Here is a 14,245-nt window from a genome sequence, read left to right on the forward strand (position 1 = left end):
TCTATGACAATAAAAATGTGCCAATCAAAAACGATTATTCAGGTCATCAGCCCCTTACACCCCTCTCTAATGTTGACTACATTCTCTTCTCACATGAGAATCATACATTTTCAGGTCACTACCTGAGAGAGTTTTGTTACATAGTTTATTGCTTCAATGAATAATCAGAACAATCCTTAGTCACGGTGCCTGATTCTCCACTCCTCAGTGCACTTTGCAGCACTGGAACCCTGAGGAGTCCAATACATTAAAATTGAAGTTAGGAGACTCATAGTTAAGGTTAAATTGTACTGTGTCCTTAAATTTTTATTTTTTATTTATGAAGCAGAGATAAGCTTGCTGACAAATAAGTAAAAAATTTAATCAAATTATTACTTTAATAAAGTGAATAATGCCACTTTTGCTCAAATACTGTAAATCCTCAAAGCTAATCTTCTATATTTTATTTATATTATATTTTTTGGGAAAAGACATGAATCATTTATGGATAATGACTTTTTAAGGTTGATATAAATAAAAATGAGATTTTAATGAGTGCCTCTGGGAGCACTTAAGTCACTATAGGTACACTGTCAAGAGATCTTGATGTTACAAACACCTATGGATAAACATATTTGCATAAATATATAAACATGTTTATATGTTGACTTTAAGCAGGTGAAAAATTCATTTTGACTTTCAACTTTACGAAATCACCAAGGTGTTTAAAATTAAGCACATATTGCAGGATTAGCACCATGGTACCCATACTCATAATGGAGTCCCAGCCAGTTATTTCATGTCACTGATAAAAGCATAATGCTGTCACTGAAAAATGCCATTCATCACCATGGATATCAATGGATCTGTTGTAAGTTTTCTTACTATCACCTTTCTTTTATTTTCAGTGTCACCACCCAAACTGTGAGTCTAGAACATTTGGTTATAAATTCAAAGACGACCTGCAGATTCACCATATGTAGCACATGACCTAAAGTTCTTTATCAACAATGTAGCTATTTTACTTTAATTCTTTTATTTCACCGCATTTTGGTGGGCAGATGTCCAGGTAAACTAGCTAAATAACTAAGTAACAAACTAAATAAAAAATCTTAGTTCACCATAAGTAATATCAGGCTGCTCCTCAACAGCTTTAAAACCTTATGTTGCTTAATTAAATGTTTCATGAAAACATTTATAGACTCTTGGTTTCTTATGGATTGAATAGTTCCTTCAAAGACAATCTGTAAGTAGAATATCCAGAAGTAAAACCTACTGCACTTTGTTTATTTACTTGCTGCTCTGGAAATTACAACTATTCTAATTAGGCAAATAACACATTCAGCTACTTACATGCACTCAAAGCTCAGCAACAACACAATAAGGAGGGATTAATCTGCCAGTTGGGTATATGCCAACAATTCAAACAGTTTAGAACAGAAACGCTTTTGAAGCTTTTCTGAGTGAAATTTGACTTTCGAGGACACAAGATTACTCCCCTTTCTAGGGAAGGCCAAACAGGACACCCACCGCCTTCTCTTGTGCTAGTCCTGCCCTGGAAACCATTGCAGAATCCTTGGAAAGTCCTAACATTAAGTTACATCCTACAATGTAGAAAATAGCAAGAAGAAAAAAGCTAGGACACATCTACAAATCTGGAAGAAGCATGTGCGGGACAGAGAAGCTAATTCTTGTAAAAGAAGAAAAAAATTCGGTCATGTAAAAGTTCTGTTCCTGGAAAAGCAAAGGAGTCCTTCATAGGAGAACAGTATGAGTAAGGTTTGTACCATGACAAAATTGGTACTGCCAGCTGACACTGATATGGAAGTGTTTGGGGATCTTGTTACAAAGAAACTGAAGTGTAGATAACATAAAACATAACAGATCCATAGATTTCTATCAGCTTATAATCAGTTAGAAAAGAATGTAAACTTGGTCAATTATTAGAAAAACCAGCTATTCTCCCAGTTGTGTTTTTGTCTTAGCTGGTGAAAAGGAATTATGGGTATGAGGAGAGTCATTGCAAGATTAGAGATTTACAAGCTAATAGGTAATCTTAAAACTACCAGGTATTTTTAATAGTATCATAACTGCTACAACTGAGTCAGTGTCACTGAAACATGGGAGGATTACAACCCATGCAACCTACAAGAGGAAAATTAAAGAAGAAAATCAAACCTTAACCAGAATAAGCTCAAAATCACTAACTATGGGTGCATATCTCTAACAGGAACGTTCTTAGATTTCAAGGTGTCTAGAGAGTGAAATATAACATATTTGCATAGGACACCTATCATGTCAGGTAGCATCACATCAGATTTGTGCAAAATGGACACCTGAACCCTTCCTCTAGATTCCTTTAGCACTCAAAAGACAGAGAAGCCTTTCTAAAACATGAATCATTTTATGTGTTTTAGGCAGTTAACTTAGGAAGGGGAGAACCAGAAATTCCCATTTTTATTGACTGACAACCAAAGATGTTTAGGCAACTGGATCAGCTGTAGGTGCCTATGCTGAGGAAGACTAAACACAAGATTCCTGTCCGTATATTCTGTAGTTACTATTGGTAAAAAGCTGTAAGGGTAGTACTGCTTCCTTCAAAGTTTTCTGAAAGTCAGAGCACTTAATGATAAGTGTTTCAAAGCAGCACACATAGAAAACCAAACAGGGCACATGTTCCCATCATCAGTGGGAAAGTGTTGCAAAAACTGTTTGAACTAGATGATGAAATCAAAGTCTTATTTCACAATACAGTCTCCTATTTTAATCATTCTTTCTCTTGGTTGTGTAGTCATAGCACCTATTCACCCAAACAAAAGCCAGGTAAAACTGCAGTGAAAATGCTTAACTGTTTCTTGACTTTTAAAAAAAAAACTGCCAAAATTTGTGCAAAAGAAAAGCAAGCGTTTCTTTTGTATGTATGTACCAACGAAATATATATTACCTACTAAAGCTGCATTTCTTTGTGCTCCTTAACATATGTAATCTTAATAGAATAACACTGTTAGAAGAAAAGGTTCTGACTGATCAAAAACTCTTCATATGGTATATATATTTATCTACATGTCTCATATGTGATCTCCACAAAAATCTTCAAAACTAGTTAACCAATTCAAAGTGTTCAAAGTAATCATAAAGCCAATTTAAAATTACTTCCTTCTTTGATTTCTGTAGTTCCCCTGGCATCAGCATAAACCTGTCGCTAAGTCCCTGGTCCACTTACCTCTGTCAATGGCTGTAGATCTACATATCTTTATGAATCACAGTAAAAATCTCAGCTGTTGCCATTTGATACTAGCTTATAATATCTTCTAAACATCTCAGTACAACTCTGTTTTCCTTGAATATACCCTTCAAAATAAACAAGGGAATAGTTCTTAGACATTCCAAAACAATGGACCAGTAGAATTCTATAATAAGTTCTTTGTAAAGTGCTGGGTTTATTATTTCATTTGAAGTGCTGGTGTGACTACAATGGTATACACAGACTTTTCCTTCTCCACAGTACTTCTCTGGTATCTGCTGAAATATCTCATGATTCCCAGTTGTGCGAGACCATTGTTTCACTACCTTTGAATTACATGACACACATCACAAATACAACCATTTTTGATCCAGTGATATGAAAAAGTATATGGGAACTAATCCAACGTTATTAGTACACACAAAATAAGCATTCTTTCGTCAAAGTTTTACAAGCTCAATGAACATATCAAAGGCCTAAGTTTGTCCCTTGATATCTTTCTTAAACAAACCCAGATTTTTAGCCCCTTAGAAAATGTATTTTATGATGCATGTTATTTATTATTGTTTGAACTATTACATGAAACGAAGTGGGAGAGGAAAAAGAATCTTCTTTGCAGATAAAAAAGCTGTCAATATTGATTACTTTACTTATAGAAATCACTGGCTATGAAATCAAATTAAGATCAAGACAAATACAAAGCCTTAAATAGGAAAAGAATGCTTAACTAACGTTGATTATGTAATCCACATTGCCTCCCTGTATGTAAATGAGAACTGTTTTAGTAAAGGGCTTGAGTTAATTAAAGTTGCCACAAATATTTCTTTGATATGCATCAAATCATTACTAATAACCTATGGTTTGGATACTGGAAGAGCTTGGTAGAAGCACAGTGGAAAGTTTTTGTTGGTTAATTCAAGATTACCATAATTGTACAATAAAAGACAAAAAAACTTTCTCAGTGGCAACATGTCCTTAACTTTAAGACTGGCTTCCTGAGTGTGGCTTAGTGGATCTTAGTAAAAACTATGCTTCATGAAAACTTGACAGAATTGGATCCCCAAAAGGCACTGAATATTTAACAATTAGTTCTCCTCTGTTCAGCCAAACATAACAAGTTGCAAAGTAAGAAACCAGCTTGCTCCTGTAGATAGGATGACAAACCTGTTTGAAAAAAAAGTACAAAACTATCTACAACAGAACTGCTTTTTCCATCTTTCTTCCCATGATCATTTTAAAGAGTGTTTTCTAAACATTAGGGAAGGCCTCTGTTTAAAACAGCCATTGCTACCGCAGAGAAACGCCCTACAATGTACAGTTTTACTCAAACTCAAAGCCTTCCAAGACACATAAGCAGTGGCTGTAACAGGCTTCCTTCGCATCCAGGTCTTCTTTTTAAAAAACTGAACTACTGCAAATTTATAATATTTTTGTTACTCTTGATACCTCTTTTCTGTACTTATCTCCATTTACTAGTCAAACTCAAACGCTCTGTTCTTGTGTTACCTCATTATGCCTTCTTTTCCTTTTTCTGTGAGTCTCAAATTAACTTGACATAGATGTCTTACATATATTTTAGGCTAAATGTCAAGTATTCCCTCATGCCCATGAGGTATTCAGAAAGTTGATACGTTCTGCTTTCAAGGACAATCTAAATGAGGTTATTAAAATTCAACACTTTGCATATTCTGATGGAGAAAAAACATTTGTCCCTGACAACAAAGGACATAGGTCAGTTTAAGAAAGCTTCTCAATCTCCTTATCCATGGCCACTGAATTCCTTGTGACAGTATTTATAAAACCAAAAAAAGAGAATGTTACCAGGGAGAAAGAAAAGCGTAGAAGCCCAGGTCCTGTCCAAAAGTAAAAATCCATAACCATCTGTTGTTTGTGTTACAGGGATTTTGCAACTGTCATCTCCACTGTGCACGCCATTTCATCTTCACAGCAATATCACCAAAACACCCGCTGAGATAAAATCACAAATATTTTGAACATACCATATGATATGTTATTTTCCAAATTAATATTTGACAAAGTCAAAATAAGAGCTCATCTGTAGGTTACTTTTGTGCTGTCACCTGAAAAATCCTTCAAAGGTTTGCTACTGTTTGGAAATACTTAATCTCAAACTTGAATAACTTAAGAAATACAGAGGAAGAGAGAGAAAGCTATTAAATGCTGAATTTTTTAATTACAAGCATGTTCTGAAAAATGGTTATGGCCACTACTTACACGTATATAGCATCTTTCTTCAAAAGGGGTCCAAAGGTGTTTTTAAAATTACTTACTTAGAAATATCATTTTAAATTTAAATGGACCTTTCTGTTTTGAGCTTCAGACCAGCAAGACTATCCTGCATTTCACAGCTGGGTATGGTTTGAAGGATTTGTCAGCTCTCAAGCTAATCTCTACAACCCAATGTTACACCCAAAAAGTAATTTTTGGGAAAAAACCCAAACAAAACAAAGAAACAAAACCCCAAACCTTAAATTGTCCTTGGAAAAATGAGAGAAACCAAACTACAGACAAGTGAGTAAACCAACTGCTTCTTATCTAAGGAAATCTAAAACTCAAGTTCAGCTGTGTCTGAAATCACTGGACCTGTCACATGGCTTTCATAGCTGCCACTAAGGCTCCTATCAAACATACAGTGAAAGCAATGAAAACATTTTTAGTGGAAACAGATTGAGCGCTGATAAGAAGCTCGCTAATCACCTTTGGCTGTTAACACTGTGCAAAGTGAGAAGTGAAGTTTTGAAAAAGAGAAGAATGAACTGACAGAACTTGAGGACAAACGTATTCAATCTCTTCTTGAATACCTTAATGCCTGTGTGTGTTAGAGCATAAATATGGCCCTATCAGTATACGAATACATATATAGTTTATGTATATAAGAATACATGCACACACGTTTTATATACATATGCGTTCATACACATACAGAAACTCAGGTTGCCCTGTCAGGAACTAACTCCATTTTATCCCAGTTTCTGTCCTCCAGTAACAGAAGTTTGGTGGTCTCAGTCACGCTTCCTTGGGTGTAGGAGTCCATCACAAAACCATCACCCTTAATTTAATACAACTGACAGTCTCTGCTCAAGAGAGGCAAAAGAAGGAGTTGCCATGGAGACTGAACTATTGCTCTTCTCCAGAGGATGCTTTTTTCAAGCGCAGGCTGAACAGTAGAGGCTGTGCAATACCTGTAACCTTGATCACATTACAAGATCTTGCTTTTTGGGATGGCTCTTTAGTAAACTCTCACAAACATCCAGGAGATGGGGGGATGGGGTGGAAGAGAGAACTTAAGAAAAATAAACAAACAAACAAAACCCGAAAACCAACAAAAACCAGTGTGAAAGTGCATGTTATGCCAGACTGAGAGGGGAAAAGAGTTTCATATTGATTTGATTTATCTGATTGTCACCTCTGCTTAGTGCTTTCCTAACGGGGTGAATGCTGTGCTTGACCTATTTGCTGGAATTAACCAGGACTGCGGGAGACCATATGGATTGCCAGATGGTCTGCTATAATTTAATGCCATTTATTCTAAGTATGAAGTAAGTGATAAACATAATTAACATTCTTTTAGCTCCTTACTGGATGCCTCTTATTAGTTTTTTTTTTTTTTCCTCAGGCATTGAAAGGTAAGTTAATACCTTGTTACTGAAACACAGATGCCAGCTAATTACTGCAAGAGGCTGCAGCCTCCAAAGCAAAGAGTGCCTGCACAGACTCTAACTTATTCACTGACCCCACTGTGATGATTAATAGGTTGAATGCTAAGCTCTAATGAGGATGACAGATCTTAGATGTTTTCAGGTTACCTTAATTAGTAGTATGATGAAGAGAGCGTTCACCGCAGACGTACGTATCACACTTCATAGTAAACAATACACCTTGTACTCAAGGTCTGAACGTGTATTTCACATTACAGCACATCAAATGCTAAGGAATCAAACCACCTTCAGACAGTAAAAACAATGGATTGATTTCCTTCAGAAATGTTTTTCCTGATTGCTATTTCATATTCTGCCAGTGATTGTCTAAATGGCCTATTTTTTAGGAAGTGGTTCTAGAGAACCTATGGCTTCAAAGAGTGTTTATATCAGGCAGGGTTGTCATTCTTAGCATTTTAAAACCATGAGTCTGTAACAAGATATCCAAACAACTTTGCCTACTGTTCTTGTGCTGATAATCTTCACAGTGACTGGGGTAGGTGTTAGCAAGATGAATAGTATACCATTTTGTAATTTTTAATGTCAATGTACAGGTGAAGTTAGTATGCTGGTATCCAGAACAGTAAAAGAATTATGAGAGAAAAGGCAGAAGTACTGAATGCTTTGTATTTTACATGAAAAGTTGTGCATTTGAACCTCAAAGATAAAAATGACCACAGCTAAACGTCTTGTGATTTGCATCTGTACTGTTAATAAAACTTGGGTGAACTTTGAGATGACTGGCATAAATTAAAAATTATTCAAAAATTAAAACAAAAGAACAGCACCTGCACCATAAAGCAAATCTGCCCTTAGACAATTTAGCTGATTAGAAAGCGTGGTGAAAATGAGTCCAGGTCCAAACTCACTACACAGGGAAAGCAGAAACAAAATCCAGCTTTTCAATACCTGTGGTCTTCCCTTGCTCCAGGTGAGTCCAGCGCTTGTTCAGGGGCCTCATCAGTTACCTATGTACGCTCCACAGTGCAAGTGCTGAGGCATCCTTAAGAGGCAACTACATTAAAGGGGCCCTGAATGTGATGGGACATACCTGCTCTTTTTCTCCACTCTTGATTGCATTAGTTCAAGTTACTTCTTCACCTGGTGAATTTTGGTGAATCACTTCGTTATTGTTGCTGGTTCTATAAAATCCTTCATGATTCTCTAGTAGTATATGAATAACTTATGATTCGCAACCAGTATATGAATAAAAATGGGACCAAAATTCTGAACAGCAAGTTTTTGTTGATACTGACACCACTTGTCAAGACATCTTTATAAGGTCTCTGCCAACATTTGAAAAAAGGATCCATTTCTCCATCCCATTAACTGAAAAATATTTACCTCAGGTGCTTAAGCTAATGCTATGCTGGCTGCACATTCATTTTCATAGTCAGAAGGGAAAAACAGGTAGCCTGAATTCCTCTCTGTAGGTACCCACCTCTCTTCCCTGACTGCTAAAAGAGCTAGGGTCATTCAGGTGTCAAAACTTAGGTAGGCTGAAGTCAGAGATAAAAAACTACCACGCTAAAAACGAGACTTCATGCTTCCTTCAATAGGTTGTTTACTGGACCTGATAATACCATACTTTACTTTTACACAGATACCACTTCTGAAAAATATTGGAGTGATGCTCTTCAGTGATTAAAGATATTGAATCTCAATTTGCTATTGGCACAATGTTTTCAGTTTCTATCTATATACTTTTATACATATGTACATATACATGCACACATAAATATTTATAAATGTGTGCATTTAATTGCTCCATCATTGCAGTCTGAAATGTTCCAAGTGCTTACCTCACAACAACCAAAGGAAGGGCAATGCCAAATCTATTGCCTGAAATAACCTCTTATTCGGACCCCTGAACTGCCTGAAAAAGTGTTTTCCCTAAGTAGCAGCTAGCTCCCACCAACACTTAAAAAAATATTCTGAAAGAATGAAGAAATCAAGCAGAATTTAACAGTTAGTCTTTGAGGTTGATAGACAGAAAACCTGCCAAAGCAGGTTTGACACTTAGTACTTAAACATGGCTTTATACTTTAAAATCCTTTTTCATCTGTCTTGTTGTTTACTTGTTTGCTCACTGGAAAAAATATACCAGAGAATTTATGTTCCCTGTTCATTTCAGTCCAAAGAATAAGATTGTCTGTATCTTAGCTGTCATACAGCTGGCATGCATGAAACGTGGCTCTTGGCCTAAATGGAAAGTAGGATTTTGTTTTAGGACAAATAGGGACAATACATAAACCCCCTGTCTATGGAGAAATACTTGTGCCTGACTAATGAACCTTCACTGACATAATAATTTTCTGTGTTTAAGCTCCATCATCTGATCTACAGAAAGATCTCACCAAGGCAGTGGAAAACGAACAAATGTACCTCCAGTCCCCAGAGAAGTTACTTAGGCATTGCTTTGTTGGAAAATATGACCCTCAGAAACTGTGAATTTAGGGCAAGATTGCAAAACAGAATTAGGTAGAGGAACAAACAAAAGGCCTTAAGAGGAAAACAAAAAGGAAGAGAATATTTGCCCTCGTACTCGGCACTGGTGGGACCGCACATCGAGTACTGTGTTCAGTTTTGGGCCCCTCACTACAAGAAGGACATCGAGGTGCTGGAGCATGTCCAGAGAGGGGCAACGAAGCTGGTGAAGGGTCTAGAGAACAAGTCTTATGATGAGCGGCTGAGGGAGCTGGGGGGGTTTAGCCTGGAGAAGAGGAGGCTGAGGGGAGACCTTATCGCTCTCTACAACTACCTGAAAGGAGGTTGTAGCGAGGCGGGGGTCAGAGTCTTCTCCCTAGTAACAAGCAATAGGACAAGAGGAAACGGCCTCAAGCTGCACCAGGGGAAGCTTAGGTTGGATATTAGGAAAAACTTCTACACCGAAAGGGTTGTCAGGCACTGGAACAGGCTGCCCAGGGAAGTGGTTGAGTCTCCATCCCTGGAGGTATTTAAAAGAAGGGTAGACGTTGTGCTTGAGGATATGGTTTAGTGATGGACTTGGCAGTGATAGGTTAGCGGTTGGACTCGATGATCTTAAGGGTCTTTTCCAACCTTAACAATTCTATGATTCTATGATTCTATGAACATAAAATATAAAATATAAATATAAAATATAAAAATATAAATAAAAAAGGAGAAAGTAAACAGTGTTTCAATGATGATGTAGCTACCAGTACTCTCTGATAAAGTATGATACAAAAAGAAGCATGTATTTTGGTAAATTATTTAGGTACTAATGTTAAAATCAAGTAGTAATTAACTTTAAATGCTTTAAAACCATAGGAAAAAAACCAAACAACAAACTACAATATTTGCAAATTTCACAAATGTCTTACCTCCCGCATACATGACAGCTAACATTATTGATGATATCCAAGCTATCTCACTATATGATGTGTGGAAGATTTCTTGTATTTCTTTGAAGAATACCGTGATGGCTTTGGGGAATGCATAGGAAAATCCAATGGAGATAAAAGCCCCAAAGACCACAACCCATCCCCAGCCTCCATCTGGAGGTGGGTACTGCGGCGCTGCTGTTGCTGGTGGCATTTTTGGTCTCTGTCTCTTCTCCAACTAGGCTGAAAAAGAAGAGAAGAAACAAGGTTTCAAACAGTTTTCCTCTTTTCTTCATCAAACTGCAGTATTCAGTCATTATCTGCAGGGATTATAATGAATCCTCAGAGCAGAGACCAATTTCCAGCTTTCATGGGACCATGGAACACGAGCACCCATTTTTAGAAGCAAAATCTGTTCTGCAAAAAAAACTTGTGGATATTTGCAATATCCTATAGTTGTATTTGCAATTAGTCACTTACTGGAAAGTGACCTGTTTGGGTGGGTTAATTTACATAGCTCTACTATCTACAGTGTGGATTTAGCACAGGAATTAAACAGAAAAAAAAACCCTGGAAATTGGATTTATAGGAAACAATGGAAAAAAAGTTACAGTAAATAACCACTAAATGTCATCATGTTAGCAAGATTTACCAGTACCTTAGAAAAGTCATCAGCAATGACAGCAAGGAATAAATTCATTACACAGTTTTTTATCACATGCTGTCATTATCCAGTTTTCAACCATTTTTGATATCACTTGCTTAGCTCATGAGATCATCTAAAAGGTGGGTTCTAAGCAGAGATTTAAAATTCCTTGTGTATCCATAAAGTAAATAAAAAATACTACAATTCCATATTGTACTCTTATTTTTAAAATTTTCATCTTATTAGTGAATGTTGATATTACTTGCAGGAACAAGGTGGAGCTTGATGGCACTCTTTTTGCTCTGTTTTCACATGTTAGAAGATATCAGGAAGTCTTTCACTAATAACGTCACAAGCTTCCTACAACTGTTATCTGATTTAGAATTTACCATAATAGATGCCACCAGAGTCATATCTTATAGAGGTTCTGAGAGGTGCAGCTGCATTCAGACAGCTCAGGAAATCATAGGTAATCCACATAAATTCCTAAGGCCTGAAATAAATTTCATACTGTTATTACCATCCTGATATCTAAAAACTTAAGCTACATTCTGCATAATATTTTTAGAAAACATGCAGTAGTGAGGATCCATTTTGTAATTCTGAGATTTTTCCACTGTCAAATCCCTTTATTATTAAACACAGATCTGAAGTCCACTGTGTTTTCCAGCCTACACAGACAGCATGAACTGAAAATTTCTCCTTCCTCCCTTTTTGGGCATTTAGGCAACATATTACTCTTGATTGGTCTCCTGCCATACCAGTACCAAAGCTGTGGATGATAACAGTGTGCAGGTTGCTGTTATGCTCATGATTACCAGCAAGTCTGTATGTGATTTCTTCCATGCCACTTACGACATATTCCAATTTCTCGCAGCAAACTGCATTAGCAGTGGGAGTGATACGATTACCTTAACAAAAACTAAAAAAAAAATCCAAAACCTGTGCCACCTTATTAATCTCTCACGATAGTACCTGGAGTACTTTCAGGGTAAACGCCATGCAGCGCTGCATGCAATATATGCTGCAAAACTAGCAACGTGTTGCTTTTAAGATTGTCTATCACTAGGCTAGCCCTGTGACAGAAACCTGCTGTACTTCTGATTCTTCGCTTTACTGAAGCTGTTTGTAGACATCACCCTGATATTGGCAGATCTCCGTGGGAAAGCTAAATTGACCACTAAAACATCTGGCCTCTATGCAAGGTTGCAAAAGCCCAGGTGGTTTGGCTTTTCATCATATCATACTGGCATCAAATTTTTGCTGCTGGCAGAAATACGTATCTATTGCTCTGTACACAGAGCATATAAATCTTTTATTTGCATGTCCAGGAAGAACCTCTGGCATGTACTTTGTTTCTGCATATACTAGTCTCAGCTTAATTCCACTGACATACATCAGTGAGGAAAACCTGGGCCTGCCACTAGAAGAAGTTGGACAATTAGAGACAATGCTGTTTGCTGAGACTTAACTTTGGCAGACAGTTAAACACAAGTTTGTTTTTCCTGAATCAGGACCCGTTAGAAATAAGAGTATCTCAGAAAGCCCATTGTAACTTATAAAGCACATAGTGATGATCAATTGTCTTCAAAAGCACAAAACCTCAAATTGGTATGAAGAGCAGAACTCTATTTCTGTGAATTCAGTGACAGTAAACAAGAGTTTGTTATCTGTCCCAGAGAGCTGTTGCTCTGCTCATCTGAGAAAACTTTTGGTTGTTTCCTAAAAAAAAATGTTAACTATTGTTTTCTTATACTTCAAAGGTTTACTTGTTTTCATATTTCATATTCGTGTGACAACACTTCTATCTCTTAATGCCACACAACATCAAGGCATTGCTCTCCATAAAAATGGAAAGGGATTATCAATTTATTGAGGAAGCACTCCTTTTCCGAAAATATAATATACAACCACTTTGAAAAATCAATGCCACCACATTAGTCAGAAGAATGCTGACAGTTCCTGAATGTCGCTACGGCATCGGCGCTTTGGAAAGATCCCATTATATCTGCCCCTTTAGGGCAGCAGAACAGGCTCTGAGAGTTTAGTGCTCTTCTCCCTTAAAAAGCTTCACAGTAAACTAAGGGGTCATTAAGGAGATGAGCAAAGGGTCCTTGCCTGCTCCTGTGCCTCAGCCTAGAGGCAAACTGCTGCAAAGCCCCCTGCACGGCCAGCTTGTAGAGCTGCTGAAGTAAAAGGCTGTCGGGTAACCTACACTAGGCTGTACATTGTCACAAAGAGGAGCCTGGATCATTGTACCTCACACCTCCTGTTTATCCCACAGAGTACAGTTAATAATAGCTTCCCTAATGTTCCTTTATGATCATGATAGCCGATTTTAGCTCCAGTTAATAAAAGGTGAAAAGGAAAAAAATAATAAATATATATTTGCACCAAGAGGAAAAAAGTATTCATCTTGTCAGAAACATTAAATCCAACATCTCAGTCATCTCATACCTGATAAGGTGCTAAAGCAACTTTGTCCTGTAAAATATGCACTTAATATCCCTGGAACTGAACTCCTCCTAAAGCAGTCTAGCACATTAATATACCTAGCTCTAATCTAAGCCTAACTAGCAAGATTTGGGTAGTATAGGTAGTATACAGACAAGTGCAAAATCTATTAGCAACCAAAAAACCCAGCACTTTAGATGAGTGGATATAAATGGCGACAAAAGACAAGGCAGAAGAGGGAGGAATGAAGCAGTGACAAGCAAAATGCCTTTTCAGAGTTTTCAGAGCTTATTATGGGCTGTGAAGAATAAGAAGAAATACGGTAGAAAGTGTAAAAACAGTTGTGTGTGATGAAGTTCATGTGAAGGACATGGTATCAGATATAAAAAAAAAAAAAGCACTTTGGTAAATAAAGGTCACCACCAGTGTTTTAAGTCAGTCATATGAATTCCATCATGTGCTTAAAGCTAGCGAGCAAGCACTGCTCATACCTATGCTTTTATAGGCAAGCAGTGGGCGAAGAACACTGCCTGCCCAACACCCAGGAAACAGCAGGGGAATAGTGACTGAAGCGTATCCTGAGTGAAGCCATCAATCTCCCTTCTCTCTGTCAGACACAGAGAGGTTGCTCAGCCTTTCTATACCCCGAGTCAGGCTGTGCACAAGGATTTTCTCCTAAGCTCCTTCCAGTTCCTCTGCATAAATCCCATTTATGTAAGCAATGAACAAGAACATAGCTTACTGTAATAAGAGCTGCATGTGTCTACTAACAATTAATAGGAGGGAAACAGGGCAAGAGGGCACCTTAAAACATCTGGCATGCAAAATTTTTTACTATATAGGTCTCAGCACATTTGAA

General features: G+C 37.3%; 1 protein-coding gene across 1 annotated transcript in view; it reads right to left on the reverse strand.

Annotated features, from left to right (window-relative positions):
• SLC16A7 (solute carrier family 16 member 7) overlaps positions 1 to 14,245 on the reverse strand; it is a 95,466-nt gene that overhangs the window by 33,614 nt on the left and 47,607 nt on the right. Inside the window, exon 2 of the mRNA XM_075080939.1 lies at positions 10,287 to 10,529. Coding sequence (XP_074937040.1) covers positions 10,287 to 10,500 — 214 coding nt within the window. The 5' untranslated portion in view covers positions 10,501 to 10,529. The remainder of the gene's footprint in view (positions 1 to 10,286; positions 10,530 to 14,245) is intronic.

This window comes from Phalacrocorax aristotelis, chromosome 1 (assembly GCF_949628215.1).
Source record: "Phalacrocorax aristotelis chromosome 1, bGulAri2.1, whole genome shotgun sequence".
In the NCBI taxonomy this organism is placed as follows: Eukaryota; Metazoa; Chordata; class Aves; order Suliformes; family Phalacrocoracidae; genus Phalacrocorax; species Phalacrocorax aristotelis.